This window comes from Argiope bruennichi, chromosome 6 (assembly GCF_947563725.1).
Source record: "Argiope bruennichi chromosome 6, qqArgBrue1.1, whole genome shotgun sequence".
Lineage (NCBI taxonomy): Eukaryota > Metazoa > Arthropoda > Arachnida > Araneae > Araneidae > Argiope > Argiope bruennichi.
The window spans coordinates 109,140,859-109,157,798 of record NC_079156.1 but is presented as its reverse complement, the minus strand read 5'-3'; the positions used below and the strand labels follow the sequence as shown (position 1 = coordinate 109,157,798).

Sequence of the window (16,940 nt, the reverse complement as noted above, 5' to 3'; positions counted from 1 at the left end):
AAATAATCCAAATGGCAACCAAATTTGATGGCGAGCAAAATGGATGGATGCACTTTTGTGTGGGAAATCGAAAATATAAGTCACTGCTGGTTAAGTACGGGAGAACGAATTGCTAGCCCAGTTTTCATCGCAGATGTACTAGAAGACACGAAATGGTCTTTGTGGTTGTATGCCATGGGATACACAGATAAAAATTGTGTCAGTTTTTATCTTCGTAGAGAAGAAGACTGCACTGGACCGAATGTCATTAAGGTGAATTTCCAGCTTTCATTCCTCGATAAAAATGGCTCATTCTTGACAAAAGAAACTGTATTTAATTGGAATTTCAAGAAAAGGAATGCCTTCGCTCACTTTATACATGCGTCACGGGAAAAGATTTTTGTGAGTGGAAAAGACGAATTTCTTACTAATGATACTCTGATGGTGCAGTGTACGATTTGGAGTAAGGAAGGGACACCTGTCAAGCCAAAATTAATATCTGCTCGAACCGTTTACAAAATAAATCGGAGATCTTTTGTTTGGAAAATCTACGAAGTCAACGCTCTAAAATCTGGTGTAAGAAATAAATTTAAAGATGATTTAATCGAATTCGATCTCGTTTTGAATGCAATGTCTAGTTTCTCAAGAAAACTGGATATAGATATTATTTCATTTCATAATACCATAAAATATTTTTCTTTTAAAATGGCTGTTATAAATTCGAAAGGAGAAAAGGAGGATTCTGGAGCTCAAGAGTATTTCACTGATAATCTTAAAAAAGGGGGAAAACAGGTGCTGTTTTTCAATAAAACGCTAAGGGGAAGCAAAACTCTGGCATTGCAAGACCATGAAAGTGATGTATTATTGCTTGATTGTGAATTTGTCTCTTCGAATGGAACTGTTGTACGTGAACATTGTGGTTCCGGTGTCATTTTACCTAAATCAACGACACTAGTTGCCGAAAGGGAGAAATCTCAAAACACTTCAGTTTTGATAGATGCCTTGAAATTCATGTATAGAGATGGTATCCGCAGTGATACAGAGCTTCGCACCCCAACACAAATCTTCCCAGTCCACAAAAATATATTGAGTGTTAGATCTCCTGTGTTCAGGAGAATGTTTAGCAATGACATGAAGGAGAAGAATTGTGGATACGTCGACATAACCGATTTGGAGGACGACACCATCCACCGGATGCTCCTGTACATATACACTGGTACCTTGGAAGATATGCATTTTGAAAATGCATGCAAGTTGTACGCGGCTGCAGATAAATATGACATTATATCTCTAAGGAGCAGATGTTCTGCATTTTTGAAAGAAAGTTTATGCCCCACCGATGCGTGTGAAACTTTAATCTTGGCTGACCGTCATCATGATAGTGATCTGAAAAGTACTGTGCAGGAGCATATACTGAAACACGACAAAGAAGTGTTTGGTTCGCCAGAATGGAAACATTTCATGGACACTAATCCTAAATTGGCTGCGGATATCATGTTTTTGAAGGTCTTTCCTGGCTAAAAATGTTTTTGTAAGTTATTTGTGTCTTAATTTTTCGCTCTTGGGATTGTGCTCGATTGGGTATTTTCATGTGTATAAATTTCAATATGGTTATTTAGCATATATTATAAAATTATGTATGACACGTATCATTGTAAGCAATACTTTCCTAAAAAATAATACATTTAATTAAAAAGATTATAATTCATTCTTATTACGATTTGGATGTTAATACAAAACTTTATCCTTTTGTACTTTGTTCATTTATAAAATATTTAATAATTTTATATAAAAGCAAATTTACTTATTTTTAAAATTTTAGTAACTTTTAATCTGAACAGGATCTTAGTATTTGTATTACCTTTTGTTTACTTGTTTTTAATACTTTTTATTTAGTAATTTTTTTACTTAATGATGAAATAATTAATGCTAATCCACTGTACAAGCTTTACGAAATAATAAAGGATTTTTTTTAAAAAAAATTGTTGATTTCATATTAGAATTAAATGTATAAATGTTGCTAACCAAAATATTCAAATTTCGTTAGGAAAAGAAAAAATTGTAAAATAATTTGATAATTAATTGATAATTTAAATGTTGCTTGAAAATTCGTTATCGCGAAAATTAGAAAATGCAATTCAAGTTAAGCTTTCCTGCATTAAAGAACATCAGTCGCGATCATGCTGCCATCTATTAGTGAGAAAGAAATGTGTTTCAACGAGAACACTACGAATTAAATCTTATTTATGTAAAATGTGTAAGAAAAGAATTATTTTATAAAGTTAAAAGGACACGTATAACAGGCTCATGAACTATAATGAAAAATCTCTTCATGAAACATTTTAAATATTACTAATGAAATGTATGTGAAGTATATTATGTAAATAAGTATAGGCAATGCCAAAGTAATGTGTGTTTTAAGAATTGGTTATTGCATATTTTCATAACTTTATTTATATTCAATATATTTTCTTTCTTTCCATGAATAACTTCATAAATTGCTCTTATTTAAACCACTTAATTGGAAATTCTTCTTTTAATCCAATCGAATTGCCCTAAAAGCATCAAGATGCAGAAAAATGTATATCAGTTGCTAGAACTGCCATTAAAAATTGGGTACTGGATTTTTTATATCAGACCCTAGAAGTGGAAAGACAGATGGATTTTTTTTTATTTACAAAAGGCTACTAATCTAAGAAGAAAAGTTTCAACAAAGTAAAAAAGACTGATTCAATGAACAGTCAAATGTTCATTTGACTGAAATAAGGCAAGAGTAATTTCTTGGGGGGGGGAGCGAAAATTATAACGACTTTATTAATAATAATATAAAATTGTAGTGTAGCACCTCTTTTCCCCCTTGAGCATAGAGCGCCTCCTTGTGGCGTTTTACAGAAGCCCCTTATGACGTTTACAGACAAGCAAGCAGTTGAACGGGAGACCTGCATCCTGAGGTTGACTTTTTCCTATGCGCAACCCTTGCGCTAACGCCGAATACTTTCGGTTGGAAACGGTGGAATCCCTCCACCATACTGTTTACTTTAACTTAATTGTCTATGTGTGTTTGCAAATTTTTTAGTGTAGCTGTGTTTGTGTAGATTAAAAATATATTTTAAACCGGGCAGTTCATTAGGAAATCACAACACACTCACTATAGTAGAAATATATTTCTTATCAGAGAAAATAACATATTTTTGTATAATTACTAATAAAAAAGGGAACTATCTATTTTCAATGTATTCTTTTAACCCTTTCTAGGGCCGTGGGAAGTATGCTTCCCACCAAATTTATCAATATTTGTTTGAAATTATGTAGGTTGGCATAAGTTCTGACAAATTTTTTTAGAAAGACAGAAACTTAGATGCTTCGGTTCTTTATCTCACACAAAATAATGTGTCTTGGTTTGTTACTTAATTATTAATTAACCCAATTAATTAATTAATCAAATTAAATTTATCTAATAAGCTAAATGGATCCCTTTTCTTGTTCTAATTTCAAGCCTAAAAATATTTTAACATAATATGACTATAAAAAATGGCCCTTTAAAGGGTTAATATATTTTATTATATAAGTTTATTCAGCCTGAAAAAGTCAATTAACACAAATTGAGTTTATGAAATGATGAAATATGTTATATGCTTTCGCAAAATGCTTTGTTTCTAATAAAGCTGCGATGCTATATTTTTTAATAATTATATACAGTAAACAATAGAGAAATTAAATTGCTATTGAAATCAAACAAATTTTTTCCCCATAAAAAATTACGATTCATTTGTAAATTAAATTCAAAAAGTATTTCATTTCTTATGCTATATTCCATAATGGTAATGAAAAAAGTTGTTTGCAATAGATATTTTATAAAACATTATTATTAAAGTTCTTTAAATTAAAAATATCTATTAATCATATATTAATCTAAAATATCTATTAATCATATATTCTATCATTGACCTGACACCAAGTTCTCAATTCTTGAAAGCTGAAGCTGCACAGATTATTTGAATAATTATAACACACTAGATTATTTAGTATAATTATAAAACATGGGTCAAAATATGGTAGGTAACATTTAACTAAATAATGCATAGAGTTGCTTGTCATCTGTAGTATTTATATAAATATCCTTGTTTACATTATCTAATCCATAAAATGAACTATAACAAAAACTCATTTATCATATTACTTGCATAAAAATATTTCTATATTTAACTGAAGCTCAAATTAAAATAAATATGCATTAATTCTTTCACTCAATAAAATAATCAATTCAGTAATTGTAATTAAATTCTATTTAAATTTTTATGTAATTGTCACTATACTAATGCACAGATGTCTTTAAACATTTTTTTGAATAATCATTCAAGAATTTTTAGTAGAACATAAAAAAAAAAAACTGAACAAATATTCATTGAATATTTGTTCAGTTTTCATATAAATGATAAATTTGTCACAAAAAAAAAATTGCCAATAAAACATGAATTGAAATATGGTTTTATTTCATGCATTAAAAAGGTTCATCAAATTTGCTATTTTATAGCTCATGTACTGAAATTTATGTGTTGTTTATGTGTTTGTTTTATTTCTCTAGAACAAAAATTTTATTCAACTACTTTAGAAATTTATAATACATTACACTATACTGGAATATAGTAAAGTAAATCTCAATCAAACATTCATTCTGAATTAATTAAAAATAATAAATTTCAATCAAACATTCATTCTGAATTAATTAAAAATAATAAATCTCAATCAAACATTCATTCTGAATTAATTAAAAATAATAAATCTCAATCAAACATTCATTCTGAATTAATTAAAAATAATAAATCTCAATCAAACATTCATTCTGAATTAATTAAAAATAATAAATCTCAATCAAACATTCATTCTGAATTAATTAAAAATAATAAATCTCAATCAAACATTCATTCTGAATTAATTAAAAATAATAAATCTCAATCAAACATTCATTCTGAATTAATTAAAAATAATAAATCTCAAAATACTCTCAACAAAATCAGAATAAATATAAGAAAACTCATTCTTGAATAAAATACCTTCATACACAATGAAAATTACAATATATGCTTACTCAACATACTGTGTCTATTAAACCACTATGGTATGAATTTTATTGCTTATCTTTTGTATTTTATTTAGTTAGCTTCATTTAAGTTAGAAATAAATTAAAGACTCAATAATTGAAAACAAAGAGAGGGAAAGATCTAAATACTTTCCCTGAGTAGTTATTTGTGATATCAAGTTGTTTTTACAGTTAGCACTTAAAAAAAATTATTTTCTCTAAATTTATGTTAATGTTTTTTACTCATTTTCTAAAAAAATAAAGATGATTTACATCATCAAGTTGTGGTTATATGTCTTCAACTCATAAGATGTATTATTTAAATTCAGTAAGTTACTTAATTATGACTACAGATATGAATTCCTATTAGTTTATCAAATTAAAGTACTAAAAAATTATATAAGTCTGCAATTTACAAGAATTTAACATGCATTTGCTTAAAATTATAAAGCACAGGAGTAATATAATGACCAAATAAAAATCAACATATATCAAATGGGTAATGATTTGTTTTATTTACATATTACCTATTATGAAACTTGAATATCAATATCACATTACCTCTTCATTCACAGTGTAATTTATACGTTTCTAAAAATTTCATATGATCTCTTTGTGAAATGCATCACCAGAACAAATCTGTAAGCTGCAAAAACATCAGTTACAAAGATAAGAAATAGCGATTTAAAAACAGACATTAATAAAGGGAAATTTAAAATTAATTTTTCTCTATCACTAGATAACAAAACTGCTTTTAGTTTCAAAAAAAAAAAAATCTATATCCACATTCATACAGCCTGAGTAAAAACTTTAAGGCCAGTAAAAATTTTTGAGAAAATGGAAACATATAAACTGAGGAATTAAAATATCATTTGATTGATAATTATTGAGCTTAAATAAAAGTAAAAAAAAGTAGAAAAATTAATTTGCAAATATTTTATTATTAGAAAATATTACAGAACACACAGATGAATATTTGGGCCTGAGTAAAAACTTTAAGGCCAACATGGAAAATAACATATAAGAAAAAAATTACAAATTCTTAGAAGGTTGTGTAGGAGCCATTTCTTCGAATTACTTCAAATATTCTTGTTTTCATGGATGAAACGAGTTTTTGACAAAGGGTGGGGTCGGTTTTATACCATTCATCTTCGATAGTAGATTTCAGCTCTGTTATTGATGTAAAATGTCTCCCATTTACATAAACTCTTCTTGCTAAGTCACCCTAAAGGTTCTCGATTGGGTTGAGGTCAGGTTATCTAGCTGCCATTTCACAGTTTCAACATTGTTGATTTGGAACCAATTTTTTGTGCTGTTACTCGAATGGATTGATGCATTTGTCTTGCTGATATTTCCAATTTTCTCCAGCAAGACATTCAGCATTTGTCAAAAGATGATTTGTTAGTACATTTTGGTATCCTTGTGAATTCATTCTACCTGAAACGAATGCAATTGAGCCCACACCATTGTAAGCAAAACAACCCCAAGTCATGACAGACCCTCCACCTAATTGGCGCTTGGAGAATATTTCTTTTTCATTTCTTATATCATGCCAGTAGAAATTCCAGCCATCTGGTCCATCCAAATTCCATTTTTTTTTTCTTCAGAAAAAATAATTTCTATTCATTGGTTGTCCCAGGTCATGACTTTCTGGCCAAAGTTCAAACGCTCTATTTTGTGTCTCTGCAGTAACTGAGGCTTAGTTAATTTTGCTGTATAAGTGAACCTTTCAGACCTTCTAATTGTGTTATAAATCGTTTTTTGACAAACTTTTAAACCTGTCGTCGTAATTAGTTTCCTGGTTGAGTACTTTCCAGTAGATGCAAGTTGGCAAACTCTTCTTTCATCATTCGGGGACAAAGCTTTAGGTCTTCCCCCAGTATTCTTTTTACCATAATTGTCTTTCAATTTAAAAAATTTGTTGACTACAGTCTTTGACCTTCCTATCTTTATCGCAATAGCACGACTACTCATTCCTGTTGAAGACAAAGCTTCGATCTGTCCTCTTTCACGATCAGTTAACTTCCTACCCTTCGCCATCTTCACAAAGATCACCAATACTTCGAAGAAACGTATGACAAATATGAAAATTGCAGCGTTGTCACAAGCTAGTAGTTGCAATGGTAATTACACGATTATGTTATATTTATTTTTAAAAAATGACTGGTGGCCTTAAAGTTTTTACTCAGGCAGAAATACTAACTTTTTAAATAACCACATGTTTCTCATAATTATGTTTATGGCATTTATTTCTTATCAATGAACTTTAATAATTAATATTATTTGAATCCCTTTTATTTCATTTTACATTTTCTCAAAATTTTTTACTGGCCTTAAAGTTTTTACTCAGGCTGTATAAAAAAGCAATGACAATGTTTTTCCCTTGTGCTCAGCGAAAAACGATTCAACTGAACCGGGAAATGTGTAACTGGTGGATCTCTACAAAAAAAGACAATTTTTAAAAAATTTGATTAGAAAAATAATTAATTGAAATTCAACCTAAATTTTAAGGTTTTTCAGTGATAAATAAAATTTAGAAATATTACAGCACGATAATTTTCTCTAGTTTTAGTTCATTTTTAAAATACATTTTAAACATATTCTTCAACAACATATTTCATTGTTAAAGATAAAATCACATCGTTTTCATTGTAACTAATAATACTTCATCTTGCCCCCCCCCCACACACACACGCCCTTGTTGATAAAGGATATGCGAAGATAACGGTTTACTTTTCCTTAATACCTTCAGTCTAAGGCATTTTTCAAATAAAAGTTTTGGAATTTTTGCTGTAACTACAATTTTCAGATGCAAGAAGTACTAAAGAATACGCTTATTTCTAAACACTACTGCTCTTTATTGTGATGTAAGGATATAAAAAGAAAAGTAGAAAAAAGCAAGCACAGCGAATAGAACGGTGTAAAGTTTCTAAAATAGTATGAGTTATATGTCTATCAAAATTTAAAAAATATTTTGAAGTGGAAGAACAAATTACACAAAATATTTAATTGAAAATTTTAATGACCATTAATTTAGGTAAATTCCTCTCATAATGTTATGGCTTGTATTGCCATTGCCAAATAAACTGAGCCACGTCTTCTCAATTTTGTAGAATTATCCTTATATATAAACTGAAGCAGAGTGTTTATATCTAATCCGAAAATTTTTCCGATTGAACAAACTGGAGATGAAATTTTTCGAAATTTCACTTCAGAGAGTGTTTCTCTTAAATTTATTGAGCCAAGTTGTAGTTCTCATTAAAAGCTTTTTATAAATAAGATGGTTATTCTGAAAATATAAGTGTTTGAAAGAATCTTGAAGAAAAATTATTCGGAGTATGTTGATGACACTTAATATGTGAAATTTTACAGAGAGGGGGGGGGGCAAATTATGTAGTAAAAACAAAAAGTAAAGTTTCTCAATAGATTGTATTATAGATTAATAAAATTTTCGCTCTTAATTATGTCTAAAATGTTATCATTTCAATTTTAAAAAAACAAAAACATTTCAGCTATAAAAGTAATAGGAATACTTTTTTAATCGCAGGCATGACTGTTTGGAAGACAGAAACGTGCTTTGTTATTTAGAAATGGCAGCTATATCAATCACCATTTTGAAAAAATATCATAGCTTGGAAGACAATGAGTGTGAAATGATTGAAGAAAATGTTTAGTAAATTAGAAGCAATGGGAATATACAATATTTATGCAATCGGAAAACCACCTGATTTTGCTGCCTCAGTGAAACAAGTAACCAACCTCAGTTAAACAAATAAATAGTGTTTTGTAAGGATCGCATAATTAGCGCGAGTTCGCAAATTGTACAGACTAACTCTATGGCAAAGGATACCGACGTGCTCTGATTGGTCGATTTCTTTCCCACAGACTTTCTATGCTGTAGCTGCTGCAACCCTGTTGCATTGTTTGGTTTCTACGTATTTTTTTGCCTGCCATTTTTCAAAATGGAGAAATTAAATCTTCCAAAGAAATACAATTATAAAATAATTGAGATTGATGACAATAGAGCTATTTTTCGTATTTCAGATCTTGTAAATAAAGAATTAGCACAGGTAGCAATTTTTTTGTGAAGTATTATTAAAATAAGACTTGAAAATTAAGCTTTTATTTTAGGGGAAATGATCGGCCAATTTTTTAATTAAATTTTCACGTTAAAATCATTACCATAAAATATTTATATGCAAATATACTATATTTATTAAGATATTTAGACGACATTAAACGGAATAGAAATCATTGTAATTCTTATTGAATATTCATGCAAAATAAAATAATGAGATATTTATTTATTAATTTCGTATTCAAATTATTACCATTAGATGTCTATCTGCAAATGTGCTATATTTGTTAAGATATTTAGATTCATATAGTTATTAACAATCTAATTATTAATCTTGATATTTGTTATTAGCTTAATATTAAGATTTATAAATATATAAATAGTTTATACATTTCTTTTGAATACTTATATCTTGCATTTCTGTAACACATATTTTAGGAATGGATTCAAGAATATCAACAAAGATCGGAAACAGTTTGGCACAGTTTTGCAAGGTTTGAGCCAAATAAGCGATAACTATACTGTAATGAGTGCAAAACATTGCTAAAAAGATGCCAAGGTTTAAACCAATCAGAGCACGTCGGTATCCTTTGCCATAGAGTTAGTCTGTACAATTTGCGTACTCGCATAATTAGCGGGTGTTTCCAAAATGTTTGACCACCCCATTCATCTGATTTGAATTCTCAAGACTTTTGATTGCGAGGATATATTCAAGACCACTTCTAAAGAATAACATAATTCTATTGTTTATTTAAAAAGCAGAATCACTAGATATGTCCTAGAAATTCTCCAAGAAAAATTAGCTGCTCTTGGGGTTCAGCCAGTCTTGCAAAACTGCAGCAGTTGATTCTACCTGAAGACTCACAATTAGAGCAGATATGCTAACAATTCAATTCGTATCTTATAACAAAGAAAAATGTGTTATAATTTGAATATTCTAAAGAGTATAAATGAAATAGCGCCACCTGTTGAAAAAAAATGGAACTATATTTTTTAAATTTTGCAATTTTTTTTCCCTAATATGTTGGTTTTGATTTAATATAAAAGTATTCAAAACCAAGCATATCCAAACAGTTTTTCTTCTTCAGTCCTTAAGCACTTTAATTATATCTTCTCTAGCAATGCATAATCCACGATTTTTTGAATAACAAATAACCTTGCTATTGTTATTTTTAAATATTTGTTCCAAATATATGTTATTTCAATCATATGATTAATTCGAAATTATTACTTAGTATTAAATATAAAATTTATTAATTGTAATTAATGCTCAATTTACTAATTTAAGTAATGTGTGATTGAATTAATTTATCTATTTCAGTTTACTTCTTAAATTTGATTTTTTTCAAAACTATTTATTTAATTTCTTTATTGGAGTAAACCATTTTCTGAAAAATTTGAATTAAATATATAAGTCATTTCTTTAAAATGTGTACTTTAGTTCTATATTCACAAGCAATTAAAAATGATCTTTATGGAATAGTGCATCGTCAAATGCGAATATCGGAAAATCAAGGTCACTCCCATGAAGTGGAGTGGCGACTTCACACTTTCCAGTCACCGCTCCGATAAATTTCAGTGATATGCAATTCAATCATACGATAATTACAAGAATAACGGGTCCGTTCATTTTTCATCCCATTCACAGATTTCTCCTCTTCTGTTTTGTTCGAGAGCTTCCATTGGACAGATCGTATCGGTTGTTAGCTTCTATCGCGATCCAAAAACTGTAATCAAAATATCACCAATTAGGGATGACGAATATTTTACGAGCGGTTATTACGTAACCAATATCAAAAAGTCACAAATACCAGTGATAAATACTTTTCAAAGAGGGGTGTGATTCAAATCCTTGATACGATCTTACTGGTGATATTTCGATTACCGGTTTTGGATCACGATAGAAAGTAACAATCAATACTATATCACTGAAATTTACCGGAGCGGTGAATTCACTGGAAAGTAACAATCGATACGATCTGTCCAATGGAAGCTCTCGAACGAAATAGAAAAGGAGAAATCTGTGAATGGCTTGAAAAGTGAACGGACCGGTTATTCTTGGAATTATCGTATGATTGAATTGCATATCACTGAAATTTATCGGAGCGGTGACTTTACTAGAAAGTGTGAAGTCGCCGCTCCACTTCATGAGATTGATCTTGACCTTCAGATATTCGCATTTGACGATGCACTATTCCATACAAACCCTTTTTAATTGCTTGTGACTTGACTTTGCATATATTCTGTTTACTGCTGGCGCCCTCTATTGGTAGAATATAGAACTAAAGTAAACAATTTAAAGAAATGACATATATATTTAATTCAAATTTTTCAGAAAATGGATTACTCCAATAAAGAAATTAAATAAATAATTTTGAAAGAAAATCAAATTTAAGAAGTAAGCTGAAACAGATAAGTTAATTTAATCACACGTTACTTAAATATTAAATTATGTAAATTAAGTATTAAAGTAAATTATTAAGTAATATATTATAGTAATAGTAAGTAATTAAAGTAAATGAAGTATTAATTACAGTTTATGAATTTTATATTTGATATTAAGTAATAATTTTTAATTAATAATATGATTGAAATAACAGATATTTGGAACAAATATTTAAAAATAACAATAGCAAAATTATTTGTTATTCAAAAAATCGTGGATTATGCATCTTGTTCAGTCAGTGCATGACAATTCCATTAATGACGAAGCAGGAGTTGAAACTTTCATAGGTTTATTTTCACACATATATGGACACGGACATTTCTAAGCTACCACACAAACACATCGCAACACAAAAGACGGGAGAGAGAGTATGTACATGTCGCCGCGTCGGCGTCTCGAATACATCTGGTTAGGGGAACAGAATTTCCCCTTTTCTCCACCGGAGGGAGTCAAAACTCTAACACATCTCTATCACCAATAAGATCGTATCAAGGATTTGAATCACACCCCTCTTTGAAAAGTATTGATCACTTGTATTTGTGACTTTTTGATATTGGTTACGTAATAACCGCTCGTAAAATATTCGTCATCCCTAATCTTCTCTCTATATAGAGCATATCTATTCTTTTCTCCAGCTGGGAAATTTTAAAGTTTACAAGTTTCGTATTGAAAATAACCTATTTTTAGTGCTATGTTATTCTGCACGTTTATGTTGCTTCTTTCCCTTCAGTCTTTAAATACAAATATATATCTTTTTCTATCCAAAGACAAGGAATGGATTAATAGTCACGTCAGAAGTACCAACAAAGAAAATTTCCTATTTAGAAAATGCTGTGAGTTTCTGCTTCAGTGCCCTCTCTTGTGTTTACGTTTATTTGGGATGTGCAAACAGTATTCAAAAATCATTGGTTCGCTTTATACTTGCTAGATTCATGTTTTACAAATCTTATACAATAATTTCACATTTTGAAATCACGGGTAACCAACTTTTATCATATATTTACTAATAAATAATTTCTCCGGTTAAAATATATTTAAATGGTACTGTCTTGTTTTAAAAAAGTACTGTCTTGTTTCTTTCCCTTTCTGTGCAGAAAAAAAATATTTCAAAGTAATATGTTTACCTAATTAACAAATTAAATCAATTTATTTATATTGAATTAATGTATATTATATAGTATATCGGAATATCTTGTATAGTATATCGGAATATCTTGTATAGTATATCGGAATATCTTGTATAAATATTGATGGAGTGAGCGGAATGAGATCATAATTACGTAAGAGGTCTGGAGTTAATGACCGCCTCACAATCACATAAGATAGTAACTAACTCTTCATAGTACAAGCTGGCATTCAATAAAACACGTCTAAGAAGTTTTTCACCATTTGTACAATCCGCTCCCAAACTCCACCCCACCAAGGTGCAGAGGGTGGTATGAATTTCCATGTTATTCTTTGGATAGAAGTTTTTCTTTCGATCACATCCCAATCCAGTTTTTTAGCAAATTTTCAGCGCCTGCAAAGTTAGTGCTATTATCGCTGTAAATAAGCTTTGGTCGGCCTCGTCTGACTATGAACTACTGAAGGCAAAGGGGAAAGGATCTAGTATCAAGTGACAGTGTCAGTTCGAAGTGTATTTCTCGATACACTGCACACGTGAAAAGAACTATTCAACATTTTTCACCTCCCTTAAGCATAAGTGGTCCAGTTAAATCTACGCCGCTCACTTCATATGCAGCTGATTCTTCTACTCTGTCCTGAGGCAAACCGATAGGTTGGGTCTCTATGTTCTTGGAATTGTATCTCTTGCATCTTAAGCATTTGTTAATTTCTCTACGAATGGTTCTTCTTCCATTTATAATACAGAAATTTTGTCGAAATTTTGATAATAGAATCTGCACTCCAGCATGAGAGTTTTTCATATGAGCTTCTCTGACCAGAAGCTCTACTAACCTATGTTTTCCAGGAAAAAGAATAGAGTATCTAAAATTTCGCAAGTCGTCCTTTTCAGTTAATTTTGTTTTAATCCTTAAAATACTCTCCTCACCTCTAAAGACATTGAGGGTCTACAAACCTCTAACTGATTCTTCGGTGAAAGACTCTTCTTGAATCATCCTATTAATCCTTTTTTCTGCTTCAGTTATTTCAGATATAGTCAAACATCCCTCTTTTCTGCCTTCCTTTTCGGTCTTAGAATTATGCTGAAATCTTGAAATCCAACCCAAAATTTTAATGATTTTGGCTTAGCTGGAAAACCGAGAGAAAAGATTGCAGGCAGTCCTAAAACAGGAGTTGGTTTGGGATCGTTTAATGAAATTGCCTCTCCTGTGAATCTAAGATCAAACTTGGCTTGTACCATCAGCTTTGTTGAATCTTCAATAAAATGTTGCAATTCCTGCTCAGAATCTACAGATTTCACACAATTGTCGACATAAAAGGAGTTCTTTAACTTCACAACAGTATCATGGTAAGGAGAAGATAAATACTGGTCCAAATGATGGTGGATGGCAGCACTCAACAGAAAGGGGCTGCAATTCATGCCAAAAACTACTCTGGCGTGCTGATAAACTTTAGTTGCATGTCTGCTCTCATTCTTCCACCACAGAAATTTCAAGTATTTTCTGTCTTCTTCAACAACAGATATTTGAAGAAACTCCTTTTTGATGTTTGATACAACACCAAAATTTTTATCCCGAAATTTCATAAATACTGAACATATCGTCTCTATAAAATTTGGACCTTTCATCAAACAATCATTCATTGTGAGATTACCTCTTGACTTGCATGAAGCGACAAAAACTGGCCGCATCGGAATCATTTTTAAACACTTCTCGATGAGGTAGGTAGTGACCAGGACCCTCATTAGAATCTTCTATAATACCTTCTTCTACTCTTCGAAGACAGCATCATAACATTTGAATTGATTGCTCTTTAACAACTTCATGCTAGTAGAAACGAGCCTTTTCCCAGCAATCGCCTGTGTTTTCAAAGCAGTCGCCAATGAAATAAGCCACAGCTATCTCAGTTCCTATTGGCTAAATCGCTAAAATTCTCGAAGTTTCCAGTATTATCTGTTTTGTTACCAAAGTCTCCAAATTCGTCGTCAAGCCGCCAAATGGTCGTCAAGTTTGTCACCAATCTCTGTGCTCACTGACGCGGTACCGATCAACACCCAACAGAGCTGATCGTAAAACAGTTTTTCCAGTGATTGAACTAACTCTACAGTGAAGCAACATTACAGGTTTGTAACAATGTGGTTTCAATTCCTTGTTTCCTTTCTTTCTCTTTTTTATATATCATAGAACTACATCAATGACACTTCTTTTAAAATTATTTATTGATTTTACTTTTTTTCTATGTATATGTATTTATATACTGATTACACGATGGAACTAGAATTATTTACAAGATTAAGAAAAAAAATCAAGACAAATTACAATAGTACAGGGATATGAATAATATCCGCTAAATATTAAAAGTGAAAATGAGGATCAACAGAGTGATTGCTTATATTTTTCAAATATTAAATATAATGCTGAAAGTATTTTTCATTATTTGCTCTGAAATTCCGTCAACTTTTCGATTTCAGAGCGTAAGCATTTATTTCGTTCCACATTTAATTGCTTTTAGGTGTAAGACTTTATTTTTCTCGATTTTAAGAAATAAGTGAGGATTTGATTTCCTGTGTATAGTGTGTAATATATTCCATCTCAAGTTTTTAAGTTTTTGCTTTTATAAATTTGCTTGAGATTTATTACTTCAAATATCATTTCAGCGTAAATTAAAAATTTCTACTTTTTAATTCAAGTACAATTAAAAATTTAGTTATATTTCTTAAAGATAATTTTAAAGGCATCCCTTATAAATTTAAATTATCGTTGCTTTTCTTGTTTACACAACAATTTATTTGATAGTGAAGATTGTGGTCTGGATGAAATGACTTGAAGACACATGTTGCCTTTTATGTGGTTTATTGGTAACATCAACAACAAAAGGCACATTATTACGCCATAGTGTAGTAGGCCTAGAGAACTACACATAAAATTTCTCGGGAGAGAGAGTGAGAGCCGAGATCACACTCCCCTTAGTATAGGAGTCAAGTTCGCTTCTACTGGAAAAAAAAGTATACTAAACAACAACGGGGAGACCACGTGATAAAAATTAAAAAATATTACTTGGAAATTAAATGTAGAAAATTAGCAATTAGTTTAAAATCAAGGATTCGGCATTTTACTTCATTAAATGAAAATATTTTGAATTTCTAAGCAGTTCAAATTTGTTCTGGATCTTAATGAGAATATGTAATTATTGATGAGTTGTTTGATTAATTGTTCAATATCAAGTATTCTGCATGCATAGTTAAAAAACTCTAGTTTTTAATATAATAGATGTAATTAATTTTAATTAACAGATGTAACTTTGTAATGAACTATAAATACAGACGACTCTTTCATTTGAAAGGCGGCATAATGATATATAAAAATAATATTAAAAAATGTAAAAATCTTTTATGAAAGCATTTAGATAAATTTTACTATCTCTGTTCAAAAAATGTTGAATGCATTAATAGCTTAAACCACTAAAAAAAACCCCATTTAAATAAGAAATTTGAACAGATATTTTTGTGAAAAATTTGATATATTGGAAAAATGTCAAATCAATATGCACTCCATTAATCGTCAGATATGGAATAAGATTGTTGAAGGGCATTGGCGCTGAATTTTTGAGGGGCTAGGCTCTGAAATAAGTTGTTATTGCTTATCCCCCATAGATTGAACTCCAATTCAAAACAAGTAAGAGATCAGGGAAAGAGGGGTGCAGTAGTTTCTGAGGGTAAAAGCCCCTGAGCACCTGAGGGCAGAAACCTGATTTCTAATATGAAGATGACTCTCACACACTTACTTACACAACCCCTTTTTTCAAGGGGAGGAGGGGGGGAGCTTTCACACATCTCACAGATAGAACACAGGGTAGAGAACAACCATGTTCGAACCGGGACTCGAACCTGGGACGCTAGATTTTGGGGAAGGCGCGCTACCTACCCCAAGGCCAGGATGCCGGCGCTCTGAGAAATTCATACACAATTTACCAGTCATTAAGTTTTAAAATACAATTTCAATTGCCTTTACACGATTTAATTATATTTTTGTTAACAATCGTCTCTAGAACTGCTTATAATATATTGCTTAGTTTTTATAAATAGTTTAATTTCCTTGCCTGAATAATTAGGATGTTTTGAATAGTTGCTAATCTATATTAGTTCATAAGTGCTTATATATAATTATTTAGGGTTACCTTGAATTTCCCCTCCGGTATAACGTTTTTTCCGGGATGAGAATATGAAGATTGTAGCT

At 30.5% G+C, this 16,940-nt stretch overlaps 1 protein-coding gene across 1 annotated transcript; it reads left to right on the top strand.

Annotated features, from left to right (window-relative positions):
• Nucleotides 1-684: 684 nt before the first annotated feature.
• On the top strand, nt 685-1,500 carry LOC129971890 (TD and POZ domain-containing protein 3-like). Its single transcript, XM_056085867.1, has one exon. It carries the CDS (start codon nt 685-687, stop codon nt 1,498-1,500), a length of 816 nt encoding a protein of 271 aa, XP_055941842.1.
• Nucleotides 1,501-16,940: the final 15,440 nt, after the last annotated feature.